Source organism: Haliotis cracherodii, unplaced genomic scaffold (assembly GCF_022045235.1).
Source record: "Haliotis cracherodii isolate W230 unplaced genomic scaffold, xgHalCrac1.p SCAF_3, whole genome shotgun sequence".
In the NCBI taxonomy this organism is placed as follows: domain Eukaryota; kingdom Metazoa; phylum Mollusca; class Gastropoda; order Lepetellida; family Haliotidae; genus Haliotis; species Haliotis cracherodii.
In genome coordinates this window covers 30280324-30303006 of record NW_027266286.1, presented here as the reverse complement: position 1 = coordinate 30303006, position 22683 = coordinate 30280324, and the positions used below count along the sequence as shown (strand labels likewise).

The following is a 22683-nucleotide window of genomic DNA, read 5'->3' as shown; positions in this document are numbered from 1 at the left end:
GGTTGAAGGCCTGTGGCAGGTAGATCTCGTGTCGGGCCTGTAGTTTAGAATTTAAATGGGTCCTTATGGCCTGCAATAAATTTATGTGTCAATTTATTTGTCACAATAACCTGCAGTTTTTTTTTAAATGATGGCCTGAAGAGTTCAGTCAGGGTCTGAATCTTCTAAAGTCTGTGGGTCCTGATGGTAACCTCGCAATTTATTTTATTCCAAACACTGCATACAACTGTCAGATAGTAGTATATTGTCTTCCCTGTTTCCTCCCTCCCACATACAGGACGAGCCCTATCAATCAGCTCCTGTCTCCGGGTCAGTCAGTGCAGATAACTCTCATGGTTTTACACTTCACAGTGTGGCGGAACAAAATGAAATTTGGCATTAGATAAATACAAGGAACGATATCACCTTTATGCATGCACAAAACTTGAAATTGCTTTCTGACATTAAGTAATTTGGATGGTTATGCTACTGGGTACTAACCAGCGTGTAAATGTCTGTGTTGGTTGGCTGTCTGACTCATTGAGTTCAGGGCTCTCCGAACATAGGGAGTTATGATTTAGGAGATTGTGTACACTTCAACACAATAGTTGCTTATCATTGTGATACAATAAGTTGAGATGTTTAACCTACACGAACTCAGTGAATGGTATGACTTAATTTTAGGCTATTATGCCACCTGGTATCAGTCATATTGCTTTGTGTTTGCTGGCTGTGAAAGAATGTGCAGTATTGAAATATATGCTGTGTGGTTTGTGGATGGGATGATTTTAGTGTTAGCATTGGGATGTCAGTTGGTATGATTTCATACAGGTGAAATCATCTCTCATATGTATGGTATTTGTCATTCATGATGAATGATAATAGAATATAAAGCACATGCAGTGTACATCTCAATACAGTTGAACATATTGATCATGTAAAGCAGGTAATTAAAGTCTCTTGACTCTCTGAGCTAAACACCAGGCAGAGAAAATGACACTTTATTTTCCCCTGGTTTGATAAACTGGTGGAAATTGCAATCACCATGTCCGTTCCAAAACTGTTAAATATTTCTTATTGAAACTTTCTATATAGATCAGTCCATTGGAGAACTGGTGCCTTTTGATGATTTGGGATTTTTATCCTTCTTAGTTTGTTTTGTTTTCATGATTCTTTATGTTTCTGCTCAATATACGGTATTACCCCCTTCTCTGTACCTACATGTAACCTTGATGTTTCATCACAATATTAGCGATAAAATTAACTGTATTGAAACTATATGCATGGTGTAATGCTCCATTTTGATATTGGGTGTATTTTGAAAATACGGCAAGTCCTTGACTGACAGCAAGTCTACCATCTCTGTAATGATGTAATGCCAGATATTGATTTAGGGTACACTGCCATGATGACATGGCTGTTAGAGTGCATGGCACACACTCTCTCCACCACAGTGCAGGTGCAGTGCTGTCAATACTGAGTAATTACATTCTGATTAAACACTGTATACACTGTTGTAATAGATGATAGGTTTTCTTATCATATTTCAGTCTATGAAGTCTGATTTATGCAACTTGTAGGAAAATGTAAATATTTTCATAAAATTTAAGTTCTGATTGATGTGACTATTATTTCCATCTCTGGAACAGGCAGGATATGGATCTGTATATACAGGAGTGGTCTTTTGAAGTGGCTTGTATTGTGTATGATATGGTCTTGTGTGACCATGGCTAGGATGATGGATGATGGATGATGGATGATGTATTTATGTTTGGGTACAGAAGATGTCTTTACATAAGCCAGCTTCTCTGTCGAACCATCATGTGGGCATCCAGGCTTAGAAATAGCCTGAGTAACCCTTGCTGGTCGTAAGAGGGACTCGATGGATCGGGTGGACTCTGTGACTTGGTTGATTGCATGTTATCGTACCCCAGCATCGTTGCTCACAATATCAATCACTGGATTATCTGGTTTGGACTTAAACCCCCCACAGTGTTCACCTCACATGAGGGTTTGTTACATCTTGATGGAAAGAGGTATTGAATAGGAGTAAAAGTTCTTATTTAAGGGAGATTGTGTAGTTACAGCATTTGATCTCTTTGCAGATGACTTGATATCCTAAGGTGGTTGATGACATGTTACCAGTTGTTTGTGAGTCTTTTGGCTGACAGTATCATGCCGACAGACACACTGACTTTGTGCTGTTGAGGTAGCCCTCTGGTATATGTGCTTGCCTGCCTCCACCAGAACCCAGGATTGATTCCATCATTAGTCACTGATGCCATGGTGCTCCACTAACCTCAGAGTACAACTACTGTCACTTCCTTTTCAAAAGAATTCAGAAATTAGAAATTGTTTCATAAGTACAGTGGTTATTCAATTCAGTTAGGTGTAAATCTTTTACCTATAAGTTATAGCAATGTAGAACTGCAAATGGAATATTGTATTTGAATAGAATATATGCGACTGAGTACCGTTTCTAATTGATCATTTGTGTTTTATACATTTCCTGAATGGACTTTCCTTGCATTTTCTTGGATATTGCAGGTATATCTCAGTAGTGATAACTTGTACATTCAATTTTTTATTACTTATTACTTACTGCTTTCAGTGTGCTAAAATTGCTTCATTAAATAGGGCATCAGAATATTTTTTACTAAAGTGCAAAATGTCATGGATGATCAGATGCCATCACCAAGTTGTAATTGAATTTATAGGAAATTATATTCAATGAATTGTAATTTGATACTGCTCTGTGAGAAATATATTGTCAAAATTATTATTTTTCCTGCATATTATTAATCAATTGACACAAAGTTTGACAGCTTTGTAAGCATGGATGAATACTTTCAAACTCACAACATGAATGCGAACATAGATTCAACACGTCAGAGTACAGAGTATACCAAAAATAAGATGTTTTTATATATATTGATATATTTTTCAACTGTTGTCGAGTGAGTGAGTGATGCCATGTGTGGCATATATTTAGAAATGCTTGGGTACCAGTATGACAGGAACAGAAGAGCTGAGGCTACTTATGTGAGGGGTAGCAATCTGTGGACATCATCAATCCCAGTTTTAGCAGTACCCAGGTATGCTGTCAACATGGATTGGAAAGTTCAAACAGCGGAAAAATAATTTGAGACCCTGGGATCTTCACTATGTAATAATGTATACACCAAGATTCACTGGTGTGCATGAAGTTTGAGCAGTAACTTGTCTTTAATAGATAAACTATTAATTCCTCACCTACCAAGAATTACCAGAAAACGAGCTGGTTTAAGAATGCTTTTTTTTTCATATTGATAAAATTATGCAGGGCTTTTTGTTATTTAAAGGAATATTTGTTCAATAACAATCATTGTGTTGTGTAGAAAATTGTTTCTCTGATAACTCAGTCTCTGATAGCTCAGTCTGCCGTTTGCACAACATTGTATAAAATCAACATTATGCTATGAAGAATGGATGACTTCATGATCATTGTCAGTTATTTGTGACAGTGCATTAATGTGACGTCCACTTGCTACACTGTCTTACAAACAGTCCAAACAGTGGAAAACTAGTTGTGAAATAGCCAATCAGAATGAAGCACATATTCAGTAAATTCAGTGTTGTAGGCATGTATCGATGACACATATTTAGTATCAATGTTTGTGGTGTAGGCATGTATCGATGACACATACTTAGTATCGATGTTTGTGGTGTAGGCATGTATCGATGACACATATTTAGTATCGATGTTTGTGGTGTAGGCATGTATCGATGACACATACTTAGTATCGATGTTCGTGGTGTAGGCATGTATCGATGACACATACTTAGTATCGATGTTTGTGGTGTAGGTGTGTATCGATGACACATATTTAGTATCGATGTTTGTGGTGTAGGTGTGTATCGATGACACATATTTAGTATCGATGTTTGTGGTGTAGGTGTGTATCGATGACACATATTTAGTATCGATGTTTGTGGTGTAGGTGTGTATCGATGACACATATTTAGTATCGATGTTTGTGGTGTAGGTGTGTATCGATGACACATATTTAGTATCGATGTTTGTGGTGTAGGTGTGTATCGATGACACATACTTAGTATCAATGTTTGTGGTGTAGGCGTGTATTGATGACAAATACTCCAGTATCGATGTTTGTGTTATCAATGACATTTATTCAGTATAACATTTGTGGTGAAGGCGTGTATCGAAGACATTTATTCAGTATAATATTTATATTGTAGGCTTGTATCGATGACAACCTGGAAATGGTGGAGTTCCTGGTGGAGAAGGTGGCGGATGTGGATGTCTGCGACAATGAAGGTTGGACACCGCTACATGCAACAGCGTCGTGTGGCTTCACAGAAATTGCAAGGTACTGGGGATGTGATATGTTTGATGAGCTGCCTCAAGCTTGTCATAAGAAACGACTAAATAGCTAACTGGGGACGTGGCTGTGCTTTCAGTCACAGGTGTGCCATCAAACTTTCTGTATGGTAACTCGAAGTCGTAGCCCTACACCTGGCGAAAGTCTAAGTTAAGATATAGGAGTTATGATAGTCGTAGTGCTACACCTGCTGTAAGTCTATGTTAAGATATAGGAGTTACGATAGTCGTAGCGCTACACCTGTCGTAAGTCTATGTTAAGATATAGGAGTTACGATAGTCATAGCGCTGCACCTGTCGTAAGTCTATGTTAAAGTTTCGGAGATATGATAGTCGTATGCACTACAATGACTTTGTGAACCTGGGCCCAGGTCTCCATGCTGGTAGTTTGATGGTAAGTGTACTTTGTTTTCAGGTACCTGATCAAAATGGGGGCTAACATTGCAGCCGTCAACAATGACGGAGACCTTCCTATAGACATATGTGAAGATGAGGAGATGGAGAATCTACTACAGGCGGAGCTAGACAAGCAAGGTAACATAGTAGAACAAACACTGCATAACCAGCCACCTGGCAACATTGAAGTCCAATAATAACAAGGCATTTAGTTGTAACTAGGTTGTAAATATAATGTCCCATTCAGGCTTTCCTCCCACATTTAGCTGACATGCCGTGATATAACTAGAATACTGTTCAAACGCACTCACTGCAGCAGATCAGTTTTTGCAAACTGATGAAAATTATAATAAAGTTTCAGCCTTGAAAAGTTATTCTTCAATGCAACTGAGACAGAAATGAGGCCTGGAAGTAACTGTGTTTCTGTGTTCCAGGTATTGATGCAGACGAGGCAAGGAAGGAGGAAGAAAACCGGATGTTAGCCGATGCCAACCAGTGGCTCAACAGTCGCATCATCAAAGAGAAGAAGCATGCAAAGACTGGTGCCACAGCTCTACATGTGGCCGCTGCTAAAGGATATATTACAGTTGTCAAGTAGGTAGAAGGGGTGCACCCCATGAGTGGCCCAGGGCAGAAGAGGTCTCCAGTTCCTTGTGGGGATCAGGTGGTTATACTGTGACCTGGCTCAGTCATTGTATGTCATTGTACCCTGATCACATGTTGGGGGTTCCAGCAGTGTCATACCAACAGATGTTAAAAGATCATACTTGTTGTTACCCTGTCTGGCGCTGGGCATTAAGGGGCTAAAACAAGGACTGGTCGGCTCAGAGTAAACCCAATTTCACCTCACCTCACATGGTGGTGGTGGTCATGCTTTCGGTCACTGGTTTCCTGGTCCAGATTATGGACATGCCACTGTGGCTGGAATAGAGCTGTCTGTGGTGTTAAGTAACTTTCATTCACAGGGGACAGTTAGTACCAAATTTATGTAAAATATTTTTTGTCAAATTTAGTGCAGTTTGGGATCTTGTGCCTTTTCCACATGTTACCTTCATGTAGCCATGTACAGTGAACTCGGAAGTCCTTGGAACCATAGTACATCAATGTTCAAAAGAAACAGACTGGCATAATTACATCTTAGTGCCTAAAGGTATTGCACCATACCCATGAAGCTGCATCATCAACACTTTATCGAGTTGAGAAGTGAGCATTAACAAAATATCACTATATATTGCATCATATTGCCTGCAGAACATTAAATGGTTGTTCACCCAGAATAGGTGGCCTAGTCGTCTAAAGCACCACGATTCGCTGTGCAGAATTGCGTCCCCTGGACACAACAGAAACCTATGATTGTGGGTTCGAATCCCAGTTCACCCCGATTATGTTTCTAGGTTTGTCAGCACCATACCCATGCTCGTGGGTTTCACCAAAGTGGTAAACATCTGAGACCTGCATCACTTCGGGCTTTCCTCCCACATCAAGCTGACATGCCGTGATATAACTGGAATAATGTTAAAAGCGGCATTAAACCGAACTCACTCACTCTCACAATTTACCCAGAATATCAGTGCTATTCCCATCAATGCCACAGGAATTGTATGGCAGGGTTAGAACTTAACACTAGCCCGCTAGCCAGGGGCTAGTTCTAATTTCCCAATTTCCCCATTGTTTTGACATTTCAAGGGCATTTTATGTTTACCTGGATGAGTAAAGACTTTGTTTAGTTCTAAACCTGTATGGTTGATGTGTTGCAGGGTTCTACTACAGGCAGGTGTAGACATCAATGCGGAGGACAATGACGGGTGGACACCGCTGCATGCTGCTGCCCACTGGGCACAGTGTGAGGCATGTCAGATGCTTGTGGAGCAGCTCTGTGACATGGAGAAGAAGAACACAGCTGTAAGTTCATGTAGCAAAGCCATTAGTGTTCATGGTCAAGTTTTGTTGGAAATATTGAATTGGTGACACTGCAGGTGTACTGTGGGTTGGCTTAGTCAGTTTGTAATTTATTAATTGAATTTATTGGTGTATCATAAAACATGTTTTATGCCTTAGGAAGAAATCTTTCCGTCAATGCTTTGATACCCTTAAAGCCCCATCTGCGGTAGTAACTACCGCACTCTAGTGGGCGGAGCTTATACAAGTGATCTGACAGGTCAATATGACGTCATCATAAACACATAGATTTCACTGGTTAATGCGTAAACGGGTGACGTCATGTAAACACCCACCCACGTGGGCCGTTTGACAACAAGGACGTAAGTTTTAATGGTAATATAAATATCTAACAAACGATTACAAGACTTTTCAACAAACGCGTTCATCTTTGGTTTCAAAACCTACCTGCCATGTCGTCTTCACATCTTCATAAAATGATACCGTGTGAATGTCCACGATTTATCCAACACACAAATTATAGTTCTAGATTTCTAGACTAGAACGAAATATGTTTCTCGTAATGCATATGAGCAGTGTAAATGAACAAGAAACATAATATGTGTTGGGGCACCAATCGTTATCCTGTGGTGTACGGTATATCTGCAGTTTATAAATAGCATTTCTCACAATATATACGGCAATCGGTGATTTCAACAATGTTTTTCTTCGTTGTGTTCGTCTTGCCTCATCTGGATGACAACGATCGTGTAAAAAACCCTGGTCAAAAATATTTTCAATTGATCAAAGTAGTTTCTTGTCGTTTTTTCATTGCCCAGTAGCAATGTATTTTGACAAAGTCTCACTTGTCCGATGAAGCTCTTCGTGCCGAAGCAACTCGATCCGTGAAACTTGGCGGGTCCGAGTGACCCAGATCCCTTTTGATTGGCATGCCAAGTGTCATTTGCATACGGCCATCTATATTGTTTGTATGTGTTTCTCCCCTCAAGCCTCAACTAATCAGAGAGCGGGCGGACGAAATAAAATATATGACTTATCAAAAAATGTCTTTCAATAATTGTGTAAGTACTTTTATGACATTTTAAAAAAACACTTGATACTAGAATCAAGTCTATGAATTAATTTATGATGTAGATCGATTCGCTTTGCTTCGGAAACGAATTTTTAATAAACAACGGAACAAAGATAAAGTTGACCTGGTTTTATGACGGTGCAGTTGAAGATGTAGAAATATTTCTTTTATTAGATCGGTGGGCAATTTTCCACTGCCGCAGCAAAATTGAGACACGAAGACATTATATTATTTCACGTCGGAATGGAGATAAAAATATTCAAATACGGACAGCCTCACAGACTTCGAAACGATGTTCAGATAAATATTTGTTCACATTAGTTCAATCATGTGCGTGAAAATGGGTTTCATCATTACTTTCATCAAGCTTACATTCAGGTCGCTTGCTACTTTGGCAGTCGTGTTTTGTCTCGAAGCTCAAAGCAACAATGTTTCTCTCAGATACATTTTTCTCTCCATTCATGACGAATATCTGGGCAGTTGAATTCAACAATGTAATACACACGGCCTCATTCACGGCGTCATCGCAAAGATTTCTTCCAAATACCCACCATGTGATCAGGGTTACGACCTTGGGATAAATTAATAAATCATTTTGCATTTTTAGAAAATATTATTTTTTTCGTGAATATTATAATAAAAAAATATCCCCTAGATGGTACTTTTTCATTGCACTGGGTATTTCTTTTATTACTTTCTAAAACTTTTTATTTTCGCATTTCTGACCACGCGATCTCCTAGCAACCACGCCCCATGAGCGCATCGAGTTGCTGCTTACAACTGTGAAGATCTTTGCAATTTCGCTTGTCTTCAATATGAGCAACAGAAGATTTTCATGTGAAGCCTACTTTGACGAAGAATTGTTCGAGATAATCAGGGAGCCTTATGTCATTTCGATTATGACATTGGTGACTTTATCGTGGAGAAAGTTCCAATTCAAATTGACATCATTCCGATTCACAACTCGAATCGACAAGATGGCGCCTCTCTTCCCGCCCTTGCAAGGGCAACAGAAACTTTGATAAATTCAGTGACGATTCTTGGGATTAGTGAATCAGTGTCACAGCTAGATTTCATTGTGGAACCAGATGAAGCCGAATATGTATGTTCGCCCTTCTTTTGTCAACCATGCGCGACACGGCACAGGCAATCGCAGTTAAGGAATGGTGCGGCCACCATGTTGCAGAAATTCGTCGATTCGAGCACATTGCTTCTGGACGAAGTGTTTGGAGAGATCGTAGATACTTGGACTTGAAGAAACGGAATTAAACGTTGCAGCAGATCAGAGACCATATAATATTATATGGTCTCTGAGCAGATGAAGGATTGGTGTGGACAAAACGGGAAAGGGATCCCAGATTGTATTTTAAAACTTTAGCGCTAAGTGTATCCAAATACCCCGAACAAAAATACATGGGACAAGTGTCGATCTAATGATCAAACTCAGTTTTGTGTGTGAAAATTCTGTGAAAGTGAAGGAAGTTCATAATTAAAGTTGTCTTGGAATATGTGTATTGGAGTTTTCGTTTATCGTAAGTACAATATTATCTGGATACGCCTTCTATAGGTCAAATCATGAAATATATTTCGTTACTCATTTACCAGTTGCTTATGTGCATTGTTATTTTGATACACGTGACATATTTATCTATTGTAGTCAAGCTGAGGAATATTGGCGTAACTTCTGGTGCTTCAAGTTAGGCCCCTTCCTAAACATTAGTTGAAAAATCTGTAATAATTTACGTTTTATGAATATAAACTGATTATTGTGTGGCATAAATCTAACTGTTGAATGCAAATGACCAAAACTAAACAAGTATCTGTAATTTTCGGATAGAACTGAAAGAATCGCGTCGTCAATTTCGTATTTAAGTATCGTTACTGTTACATTAACCGAAACTGATGTTCTGCCGTAAAAATATACAACACAATACACTTTGACCACAAATGCATTAAATGTGTCACATGTACACATGACCATGTGCTTTGCTATTTATAGCGCTAACGTAATTAAGCTCCGCCCACTGTGATTGATGCCAAACACGATCGATTCGATTTTTTATGATAAAACTACAGAAAATTTATTTACTTATATCTTGATATGGAGCCATTTTTTGTATCCATGGTTTGTTATTCAAGTTGATACGAAGTTTGACGGTCAATGGTGATCTGGTTCCCGTATGGTTTTCAAAAAACCTCTCCCGACACTCGGTTGTGTTTACATTGTCAGTCATTGTTCGAAACTGAAACACCGCCACCTTGCGGGCTATTTATAGTCAGGGTGGGGCTTTAAATGATTTCATTAATACAGTGCATTTTTCACGTAGAAGTAAAATATATTTTCAGTAAAAAAAAAAATGCCTTTCTTTTAGAAGATATGTGATCGAAGGACACCTTGAGCTGATGATTTGTTAATGGAGCAGAACATTTTCTGGGATAACTTTTAGTGTTGTCTGAGTGTGTTGCCTAAATATGGTAATCAAGAGGGACTAGTTCAAGGGAGACAACTCCTGGTTGACTGTGAGTTATGTCCCCTTGGGTATGAGAACGCTTGCCTGTTTCTGATTAGAGCGGCGATAGGGAACTGTTATGTGGTTGTCCACCTACAACAGACTTAGGCCATTAATCTCTGAAATGTATCCAGTTGATAAATGTAATAGTTAGTATGTTCTCTACCACAACGTCCCCATGTCAGCCATGCTTACAAGTGGCGCTATGCTACTTCTGCTATTTTGGGTGGTAACTCTTATATCAGTTCCTGTTCTAATTATAGTGCATTGCGTCTCACGAACTGATGATTCACATATTGTCTCTACCTAAGTATTGATATCGTAGGTATCGGTGAATCATTACAGCCCTATGAATTAGGCTTGATGGCAGTTAAAGAACAATGTTTTCCATGTCAAATAAATTGCAGTTTGGAAATTTGATGGTTTAATACCCCAGAAAGTTAACAAGAGACATGGTGCTGAGCAGATGACAGTACTTACTTTGGACTAGCTCCCATGGTGCCTATGCTGTTTGCAGGGTTACTGACTTATGAACTTATATTAGATTTCATAATGGAAAAACTACCCTGTGTATTTGTTTGTATTTGAAACAGCTTCTGTCTAATTTGGATATGTGTTGTCCCCAGAAGTGACAGGCCTTGTTACACATGCTACACACTTTTACTTGTTGTCTAAGGTGCCACAATTCACTGTGCAGAATTGTGTCCCTTGGGCAGGCCAGAAAACTTTGATCGTGAGTTCAGAATCCCAGTTCACCCCGGTTATGTTTCTAAGTTTATCAGCACCATGCCCATGCTTGTGGGTTTCACCAAAGTTGTAAACATTTGAGACCTGCATCACTTCAAATTTTCAAATAAAGCTGATATGCCATAATATAACTGGAATACTGTTCAATGTGGCGTTACACACATCTCACTCACGAAAAACTTTTATGACAAAGAATTCTAAGATGTCAGTGACTAGATAGATTGTTTTCTGTAGGGTCAGACTGCTTTGGATGTAGCTGATGAGGATATGAAGAAATTCCTGGAAGATCTGAAGAAGAAACAGGTTCTGGTAAGTTTGGAACATGGCATATGATGTTTGTGTGGGAGCTTGGTAGTGATCACCACCTGGCGGGGTCATTCTTTGTGTGGTGGGACAGTAGGCTTAGTGGCGATGAGAACCCGAGAGCTTGTTCTTCCTTAATTGGGGGTAGGATGAATGGGGGCCCTTTCTCCCTGAATCATTTGCCTGGAGCTTAGTGGTGGTGATCACGACCTGGTTTAGTTCCAAATGTTAGCTGAGTCACAAACCATGAAATGGTAGGGTGGTCAAAGAGATACTCAACACTTACTTATTCAATCTATGTAGTTTTTGATATGTAAATGTTTGAAAACAAATATTATTGGTACTTGTGTCAGACTAAAAGAAGGAAAACATGATCCTGTAGAAGGAACTGGAACTGTTCACAGGGGATCCTGGGCTGACCAGATGTCCAGAATCCCATGCTTGGTGCAAGAGCCAACCAACCAGGGTCAGGTGGTGATGGCCTGACAATCATGCAACCAATCACTGGTCTGCCTGTCGTAATTGTTTACGTGATTCGGCTGGAAAAGTGACGAGTCTTGATATGATGTAATGCAGCATTTCTCTGCTTGTCATCCTATTTAACAGTTGTCAACTATGACTGCTTTTGGGTGAAGTTACATTGATAGACATATTACGAACTGTTGAGAGACTTTTGGCTATAACAATGCACACTTTGTTTATGTAGATGCGATCGCGAGCTGAGGAGATGAATGAAGACATTATACAGACGAAGGGGCCGCCAAATAAACGAAGGTAGGTCTAGATGTCTGCACACATAATGAATTTATTTATTGCATGAATAATCCAGGAGATGCTACTTGCTTCATTTGTGGTGCTAAGATGTGGAATGAAGCTCAGTTGATAGTCTCGACATGTTGATTGTCACACTAGCACTGCTGTAAATCTATGTTAAAGGTATGGGAGTCTACAACAGTTAATGCTAAGATGTGGAATGCTGCCTTGAGTACACAGTCCACATACTGATCGTAGCACTGTGAGTGCAGTAACTATGTTGATGTTAAATTGGGTGTAATGACAGTTTGTGCTGAGATGTGGAATGACGTTAAAATTCAGTCACAGCCTTCCTTTACTTCACTACATGATAACAGACAGTGTTTCCTTGGCTGAGACTCTTTTGAGAGTCCAGGAAGAGCTGACTACCAGGCCCATGTGTTGGATTGTGTGACCAGTGTAGGGTGAACGTCATGCATGGAAGACCCACTCTCAGCTGATACTTGAATTAGATTGATGTCATGGCTTTGTGTTCATCAAACATCTGTTGGTCGACGGAAAAATTGCACCCAAATGAAAATGAAAAAATGGTGAATTTGTGAGCCTCACACTTAGTGGTCATGCTATTGCTTTGTTGAAACAATTAGCCATTCACAAGATCATGTTGATCACCACATGCAATATATTGAGCTGTACTGGTTGATAAAATACCTTGGGAGGTCGGGTAGCCTAGTGGTTAAAGCGTTCGCTCTTCACGCCGAAGACCTGGGTTCGATTCCGACATGGGTACAATGTGTGAAGCCCATTTCTGGTGTCCCCCGCCGTGATATTTCTGGAATATTGCTAAAAGCGGCATAAAACCAAACTCACTCACTGATAAAATACCTTTCAGAGTGTGTAAAGAACAGTCCTTCATCTACTTTGCTTGTTACAGTGCTAGGATGATGACTGTATGTTGCTATAGAAATGTGGGTCTGTAGGGTAGCCTAGTGGTTGAAGCATTGGTCGATCATGATGAAGACCTGGGTTCAAGTCCCCACATGGCGGTACAATATGTGAAACCCATGATTGGCCTCCTCCTCTATTATATGACCGGGCCTCAGCTGGACTCCATGGTAAGGTGTCCATAGATAATAACCATAATTTAGTTTAAGTACTTGGAGAACACTGGAACTATTTCACTTCGCCATCATGCTGTGAGCATATGAAATACAGTAAAACATGGTTATAATGAACACACACATAGGACTACAGCGGTTATTACAAATTAATTCAATAGTCCTTTAAAATTCATAAGTAACAAACTCTGTAAACAAAATAATTGCTAAAATGAACTAGCGCTGCAATAATTGTTTCTTTGATAGCAAAGCTCTTGTGTAACTTATTATGAAAATACCAAGAACTTGGTACGACTATCCAAAATGTCCATAATTGCCAATACATGTTGAGTTTGAATGATTATTTATAACTCTCTAAAAATAAAAAAAGAAGGTTTTTATATTACGGTACTCTAACCCCAGACCTCAGGATACCTTAACATAAACAAAGCTGGTTGGGCTAGTTGGCTAATGCTAATTTCCATGGATACAAGTAAATTTTGTCCAGGGAGTTTGTTATAACCATGTTTCACTGTAGATGTATAATCTCAAAGCAACAAGGATGTACTTGTCCTAATAAGAGCAGGTGCCACAAATCATTCCTGGTTTGGGCGCTGCATGGTGGTAAACAGGTTTTGAATGGCAGTCCTTTGACATATTGCTGAGAGAGTGAAGGAAGTGAAACCACCCATTGTGTTAACATACCACACCAGCATAGTAGGAGCTGTAGTGAGTGCCACAACAAGGGAAGTTAGGGTAGAATCAAACCACCCATTGTGTTAACATACCACACCAGCATAGTGGGAGCTGTAGTGAGTGCCACAACAAGGGGAGTTGGGGTAGAATCAAACCACCCATTGTGTTAACATACCACACCAGCATAGTGGGAGCTGTAGTGAGTGCCACAACAAGGGGAGTTGGGGTAGAATCAAACCACCCATTGTGTTAACATACCACACCAGCATAGTGAGTAGGAGCTGTAGTGAGTGCCACAACAAGGGGAGTTTGGGTAGAATCAAACCACCCATTGTGTTAACATACCACACCAGCATAGTGGGAGCTGTAGTGAGTGCCACAACAAGGGGAGTTGGGGTAGAATCAAACCACCCATTGTGTTAACATACCACACCAGCATAGTGAGTAGGAGCTGTAGTGAGTGCCACAACAAGGGGAGTTGGGGTAGAATCAAACCACCCATTGTGTTAACATACCACACCAGCATAGTGGGAGCTGTAGTGAGTGCCACAACAAGGGGAGTTGGGGTAGAATCAAACCACGCATTGTGTTAACATACCACACCAGCATAGTGGGAGCTGTAGTGAGTGCCACAACAAGGGGAGTTTGGGTAGAATCAAACCACGCATTGTGTTAACATACCACACCAGCATAGTGGGAGCTGTAGTGAGTGCCACAACAAAGGGAGTTAGGGTAGAATCAAACCACCCATTGTGTTAACATACCACACCAGCATAGTGGGAGCTGTAGTGAGTGCCACAACAAGGGGAGTTAGGGTAGAATCAAACCACCCATTGTGTTAACATACCACACCAGCATAGTGAGTGGGAGCTGTAGTGAGTGCCACAACAAGGGGAGTTTGGGTAGAATCAAACCACCCATTGTGTTAACATACCACACCAGCATAGTGAGTGGGAGCTGTAGTGAGTGCCACAACAAGGGGAGTTTGGGTAGAATCAAACCACCCATTGTGTTAACATACCACACCAGCATAGTGAGTAGGAGCTGTAGTGAGTGCCACAACAAGGGGAGTTGGGGTAGAATCAAACCACCCATTGTGTTAACATACCACACCAGCATAGTGGGAGCTGTAGTGAGTGCCACAACAAGGGGAGTTGGGGTAGAATCAAACCACCCATTGTGTTAACATACCACACCAGCATAGTGAGTAGGAGCTGTAGTGAGTGCCACAACAAAGGGAGTTAGGGTAGAATCAAACCACCCATTGTGTTAACATACCACACCAGCATAGTGAGTGGGAGCTGTAGTGAGTGCCACAACAAGGGGAGTTTGGGTAGAATCAAACCACCCATTGTGTTAACATACCACACCAGCATAGTGGGAGCTGTAGTGAGTGCCACAACAAGGGGAGTTGGGGTAAAATCAAACCACCCATTGTGTTAACATACCACACCAGCATAGTAGGAGCTGTAGTGAGTGCCACAACAAGGGGAGTTGGGGTAGAATCAAACCACCCATTGTGTTAACATACCACACCAGCATAGTGAGTGGGAGCTGTAGTGAGTGCCACAACGAGGGGAGTTTGGGTAGAATCAAACCACCCATTGTGTTAACATACCACACCAGCATAGTGGGAGCTGTAGTGAGTGCCACAACAAGGGGAGTTGGGGTAAAATCAAACCACCCATTGTGTTAACATACCACACCAGCATAGTAGGAGCTGTAGTGAGTGCCACAACAAGGGGAGTTTGGGTAGAATCAAACCACCCATTGTGTTAACATACCACACCAGCATAGTGGGAGCTGTAGTGAGTGCCACAACAAGGGGAGTTGGGTAAAATCAAACCACCCATTGTGTTCACATACCACACCAGCATAGTAGGAGCTGTAGTGAGTGCCACAACAAGGGGAGTTGGGGTAGAATCAAACCACCCATTGTGTTAACATACCACACCAGCATAGTGGGAGCTGTAGTGAGTGCCACAACAAAGGGAGTTGGGGTAGAATCAAACCACCCATTGTGTTAACATACCACACCAGCATAGTGGGAGCTGTAGTGAGTGCCACAACAAGGGGAGTTGGGGTAGAATCAAACCACCCATTGTGTTAACATACCACACCAGCATAGTGAGTGGGAGCTGTAGTGAGTGCCACAACAAGGGGAGTTTGGGTAGAATCAAACCACCCATTGTGTTAACATACCACACCAGCATAGTGAGTGGGAGCTGTAGTGAGTGCCACAACAAGGGGAGTTAGGGTAGAATCAAACCACCCATTGTGTTAACATACCACACCAGCATAGTGAGTAAGAGCTGTAGTGAGTGCCACAACAAGGGGAGTTGGGGTAGAATCAAACCACCCATTGTGTTAACATACCACACCAGCATAGTGAGTAGGAGCTGTAGTGAGTGCCACAACAAGGGGAGTTGGGGTAGAATCAAACCACCCATTGTGTTAACATACCACACCAGCATAGTGAATAGGAGCTGTAGTGAGTGCCACAACAAGGGGAGTTGGGGTAGAATCAAACCACCCATTGTGTTAACATACCACACCAGCATAGTGAGTGGGAGCTGTAGTGAGTGCCACAACAAGGGGAGTTGGGGTAAAATCAAACCACCCATTGTGTTAACATACCACACCAGCATAGTGGGAGCTGTAGTGAGTGCCACAACAAGGGAAGTTAGGGTAGAATCAAACCACCCATTGTGTTAACATACCACACCAGCATAGTGAGTGGGACCTGTAGTGAGTGCCACAACAAGGGGAGTTGGGGTAGAATCAAACCACCCATTGTGTTAACATACCACACCAGCATAGTAGGAGCTGTAGTAAGTGCCACAACAAGGGGAGTTTGGGTAGAATCAAACCACCCATTGTGTTAACATACCACACCAGCATAGTGGGAGCTGTAGTGAGTGCCACAACAAGGGGAGTTAGGGTAGAATCAAACCACCCATTGTGTTAACATACCACACCAGCATAGTGGGAGCTGTAGTGAGTGCCACAACAAGGGGAGTTGGGGTAGAATCAAGTTCATCATTGTTTGTAGTGGGATTTTAGTTTGAACCTGTGGGAGTCATATAAATATGTGGACATTTGTCATCATGCTCCCACTGCAGTTTATGGAAATGTTGTGATCTTTGTAGTCTGTACATTGTACATGGGAAAGTTAATGTTGATGGTATGGTGAAGGGGAAGTAACTCTGATATACCTTTGGTATCCCTGTATTATCCATGTTTTAATGGAGATGGGGAATTAGGCTACTTTGTCCGCAAGCTACATTGTAACTTTTTCAAAATTGTGGTTGCTGTATATGCAACTAGAAATGGATAGTTTTCTCTCTTCTCATGGGTTTAGGAATACTTATTCAAAATATTTCATCTGCAGCTAAATTTTCATCTTTAATTGTTAATTTTGGTAGTGTTTTTGTCAATGTCCTCACTATTTCTGAATTATTATCCCTTTTACCAAACATGTCTGCATGTACAAACTACTGTCCAGAACCCTGCTGGCATGCATGCATGATGAGGAGTCCACTTACCTGCCTGTTATGCTAATTAATATTATGTCAAGCTAGGCAGCGTTCTAGTGATGGTACCCTTTGGTGTGCCAGAAACCTGTGATAGGGGGTTCGATTCCTGATTTGACCAGATTATGTTTCTAGGTTTGTCAGCACCATACCTGTGCTTGTGGGTTTCACAGTGGTGGTAAACATCTGAGACCTGCATCACTTTAGGCTTTCGTCCCACATTAAGTTGACATGCCGTGATGTAACTGAAGTACTTTTCAAAACCTTTTTAACCAAATTCCCTCACTCACTAATGCTGGTGTTGTGACTGTGTAGTGGCTGGTTGTTGTGTTGTTGATTATTACCTGAATGTTTGTTATATAGGTTTGGTGTCATATTTCTTTCTGCCATAGCATCAAGACTGAATATGTTCGGAGATGTGCATTTTGAATGTGTTTTCAAGATATTTGTATGCAGGGCTTGATTAACCTAGGCAACAGTAATTTCTTCACGATTGGTGATGTCTCGGCCATCAATGATGTACTCAACACTATTTGCCTTTATTCTGAAGCAAAGGACCTCCATCTTCCCAGTGTCAGGATCCCCATCTGCATCAGTTTCCAATGTATTCATGTTTGGAAGCTTGACTTCCACTCCTTCCTGTTCACTCTTGTGCTGTGATTACACACTAAACCCAGTCAACTTGGTGGACACCTTCCTGATGTTTACTAATATCTACTTTTCACTTTGGTGGCACTTTGAAAGAGGGGTGTGTATTCAATGGAATGTGTGAATGACATGCACGAGGCCGATATTAGGATATGCAAGGAATATGAGTTCATGTTGTGATGATGGTAATTGTGAGGTGCAAAAGGTAGATTTGAATCCTAGGACCCTTTTCAAATGTGGGGATGACATGACAGAAGTAATTCTGAACTGAACTTGCAAAAGATTACAGGAAGATAGTCATGTTTAACAGTTTGAGTATACTAGTCCCAACTTGGCCCTTTGCATCATTTTCAGTACATTTCAAGTCAATCAATGGATTAGGTGATCTTACTAGACTGAACAGAATTTTACTAGACTCTTGCTTTGGATTAGTGGCTAAAGTCGTAGACTGTGATATGTGAGCTATTTAGTCATTATCTCAAAGCTGTAAGATATCATGTTAGTTTGATCCTCCTTCATAAGAAATACCGGTAAGTAGAAATTATGGAATTATTATCAACTCATTATAAATAGAAATGTACCAAGGTACAAGGAATGGCTCAAAAGGTCTAAGCCTAACTACAAAGGATGTATAGTACTCCCTTTACAGTTTGCATGAATCAAGTACAATTACTTTCCATGCTGACAAGCTGCATGTATGCAATGTACTGTGTACTCAACCAGGCAGCATATATCTTCTGGTACACAGCTGACTAGATATTCTCTGTTGATGAAAATGGACAAAATTTGCTACCACACTATCACCTAGTATCTCAAACTGAAAGGGCTACTCTCAACAGTCATCCATGCAGACATCATGTCACCTTGAGGGGGTGATTGCCTTTCCTTGCCACTGTTCAGAGGTGAGCAGCAGAGTTCAAGAGAAGAAGAGAAAGCCTCAAGGATGATCCAAGATCAGAAAAACCTTCACCTGCAACCTCTTAAGAAAAATGGTGATAGATATGAAATATGATTATGGATGATTGACAACTCACCACATGTCACATGACCAGTACAGTAGGCATCGCTCATGAGAGAGTTGAGAACAGTCTGAACCATGTACTGGGCATGGTTTCAGTATCATAGGGTCCAAGATCATAAACACTCAAGGTTCATCATCTCTTGAGGATTTATGTCGTTTTGAAGCAGACCCACCTGGTTTTGTTTTAAAAGCGATGGATGTGCTGTGGTTTCAACAGTCAAAGCAGTGGAAACATCTAACGTCTCATGCTTGGAAGAAGGCAAAGCCTGTCCCCATCAGCTGGGAAGGTGATGGCTTTGGTAGGATTCTAATCTGCTAAGGCAACTGATTGAGAATATCAAGGCTAAACATTGTGAAAAACTCAAGGGTGTGCAGTTCCACCAGGACAATGCACCTGGGCACAAGTCTGTTGTCGCCATGGCTGCAATGCACGACTGTGGCTTTGAACCCATTGAACATCCTCCGTATTCACCAGATTTGGCACCTTCAGATTTCCACCTCTTTCCAAACCTGAAGAAAGAACTGCCTGTCAAGCAATATGCAATTGATGATGTTGTCATTTCTGCTGAGGAAGAGGGGATTGTGTTAATAAATAATTACCAACAAACTCCATCAATGCAGTCCATCAAAACTCTCCAGCCACTTCTTGTATTTTGATATCGTACGTGAAAATGTTATTTCATTGCCGTGTTAACTGTGCAGATATTGGACATTAAACTAATTTGAGGTGCTTCAATTGATCAAATGGCCAGTGCAGTGCATTCTCCATTAAACTCAGCATCTGCTTTTCTGTAAGAAATTTGTCAGAAGAATCCTAGCACTAGAGCTACTTCCCTCAACCCCCTAACAACTTCTGCAATCTACTAAACCTAGGAAATTGCAGACAGCAAGTCCCATACAGAAATCAGCATTGTATGAATGTAGTGTTGCTTGGCATACCATCACTATTAGGGCTAAACCAAATACCAAGTATATTGCTATCCTTTGTTTTCCCTGAAACTGAAAGAGAAATAGAAGGACGTCAAAAGAATTATGTTACAGATGCACATGTATGTACATATTATATGTAGGATACTTGACTTCAGCCACTAGTCTGAAGCCTGGGTCTTGTACACTTTAGTTTGGTCTATGTAGGTGCAGCTAATAACTCTCCTGAAAAACTTTCTGAAAGACAATTTTGGGCAGGTAGGCAATCAGGTTAATGGCACAGACTGTGCAAGTCATACCAAACACAGTTAATCTCAGTAAGTTCATTACCAAGAGAGTTGTCCTGTCCTGACCTAAAACAATCATTGATGTATTGTTCTTGGAATGAAGTGTCTCACACTTGTGAATGAAAGGCCTGGGGTCCTTGTTATAATCCTAATGTTGACAATGAAAGATTCAGGCCCCCCTCCCCATATTAAGATATTATAGCCAAAAAACACACACACACCCCCCCCCCCCCCCCCCCCCCCCCCCCCCCATGATAACTGACATGTTTCAGTCACAGACAGCTAAGCCCTCTCAGACACCACAGAGGTATAACAGAGAGACTTGTTAATCTGGTTTGAAGTATTAAAGTTGTTGTTTCTTGACTCTGTTGGAACTTCCTGGCCAGTTTGCCATAAGGTTGGATGAGTCAAGATGGAGATAACAGGTATATGTCGTGACCTGCTGGATGTGTGGGCCTGACTCACCAGGGAGTTCTCAGCTGCAGGTAATGTTGTACAAGATTACACTCATGTCTTACGACTTATTCCTGGTAGAGGCAGGGCAGGTGGTTATATGTTGGGAGAGTGTGGGGGGGGGGGTCTCTTTCTGAGGATTGCTTTGAGTTCATTTCTTTTGCGTTTTGTTTCCATTCCAACATTGAAAATGAAAAGGTTCTGGTGATGTGTGTTTGATCCCTGAAATATAATACTTTGCCTTTTTTGATACATGTTGATTCAGGATTGGTTGGTTTATAATATTATTTCAATATTGTATCTTATTCTAAGTCACTTTTACTTGATCTGGAGAGTGGCGTAGAGTTGTTTATTATATAGTCATCATGTGGCCTGTCTGTCCATCTGTATTTCATTTCCGGAGCATAACATGAAAACCATGAAAGATTTTTCATCCAAATTTGGTACATGCATCAACCAGGGGCTGAAGTGGTGCCATGCTAGCAGCTATTGTGGGGGCCAGGGGGATTTGTCATCTTCTGTTGACTCTTGTTTGCTAGGGAGTAATTGTTTTAGATAATTAATAAGATGGAAAATAACAGTCACTGTTTTAAAGTGTTTATTAAATGATGTGAATTAACTGTTATTTTATTCTGTATGTTATCATAGTAAATTATTTTTGAAATAAAAACATCAGTATACTACCACCATGAATAGATACAGTTCAGAAAAAAAGGGTGCAAGAGTCTGTGAATGATCTTAGTGATATTACGTCATTTGAAAAGTCCAACTTTTAATTTGTGATTACCCCAATGTGGATGTAGGTACAAGGGTTATCAACTGAACTTGTCTCGGGGCAAGGCTTTGTTTACAAGCAACTTTATCGTGACTTAAAAACAGATGATCCATTTCTGTTTAGAGGGGAAAACATGTTCTGCCTGTAAGCTTATTTTGCAGAACATGTCTACAGCGTGCAGTGTATGTTAACAAGCTGATACAAGACATGTTGACACATTAAGTCATTGGCAGGAGGGAACCGAACAAATACTGATTTATGTTGCAATTATTTATCTTATAGTTTTCCCCTTTCTCCGAGTCTGCAGGTGTCTTGGCTTATGTTTGTACTAAAGAAATAAGACATTCATTTAACTTTTTAATGGAACAACTTTATGATGGTAGATGAGTCAGCCATGTGTTTGAGGTGAGGTTGTTTGCAGTGCATCTACCCAGGACCGACCGACCCATGGCTTGTGGCCATTGTGTGTTCTGTAGCAGTCCCTATACGTTAGGGCTGATTGACTCTAAGTCCTCTAATATCTCAGTCTTTGATGTGTCAGGGCTTAGCTCGTTGCAGGAGTTGTATGTACAGGTACGTTCACTGGTTTAACTCTCCGCTCTCCCAGCTGTCTCCCACCTTCAACATGGAGATCGCAGCCACCAATTTCACCTTCATTTAGTATACATTCGATGAAGAAACATGTAAAGTAGGATTTTACTGGTGATTTTTCGGGAAGGTAAAATGTTATTTTGTGTGTGCCTCTCACCTGGGTGTTTGCGTGAGTGATTTCTAAGTGGTTTGTTGATGAATGTAGCTTGGACGCGAACCTGCCTGTATGCCCATCACTCATCTCTCTCCCTCCCTGTGTCACAGACAGTTGGTGGTGTTGTGAGCCGACATTCAGGGTGGTAGGAAATCTTTCAACCATTGAAATATGAGTCAGTCACTAAGTATGTGTGAAATTGTACATGGAGCTTAATAAAAGCTAATGGGGTATTTTTATATCTGTAGATGTGGTATACCGGGGTACGTACCATTCAGAATTGTAGATTAACATTGGTCGTTTTGTCTTTTGCATTTCAAAATGATATTTGAACTATGTTTAATTTGAAAGAGACTCATATTTTTATAATTTGTCGTAATGATATAGCATTTGGTTCTATAGATATTACCTGAATTTGTGTGCTTTATTTGATTTCTACTTCACTGTTTGAAACTGATGTG

The 22683-nt window shown here is 40.7% G+C and overlaps 1 protein-coding gene across 14 annotated transcripts in view; it reads left to right on the top strand.

Moving 5' to 3' along the window:
- Positions 1-22683, top strand: part of LOC139473962 (protein phosphatase 1 regulatory subunit 12A-like) — a 125879-nt gene that overhangs the window by 36928 nt on the left and 66268 nt on the right. For all 14 annotated transcript variants that reach the window (XM_071256827.1, XM_071256826.1, XM_071256823.1 and 11 more), the window contains exons 2-7: positions 4219-4349; positions 4776-4894; positions 5191-5350; positions 6514-6658; positions 11219-11293; positions 11994-12061. In XM_071256827.1, the coding sequence (XP_071112928.1) occupies positions 4219-4349; positions 4776-4894; positions 5191-5350; positions 6514-6658; positions 11219-11293; positions 11994-12061 (698 nt within the window). The remainder of the gene's footprint in view (positions 1-4218; positions 4350-4775; positions 4895-5190; positions 5351-6513; positions 6659-11218; positions 11294-11993; positions 12062-22683) is intronic.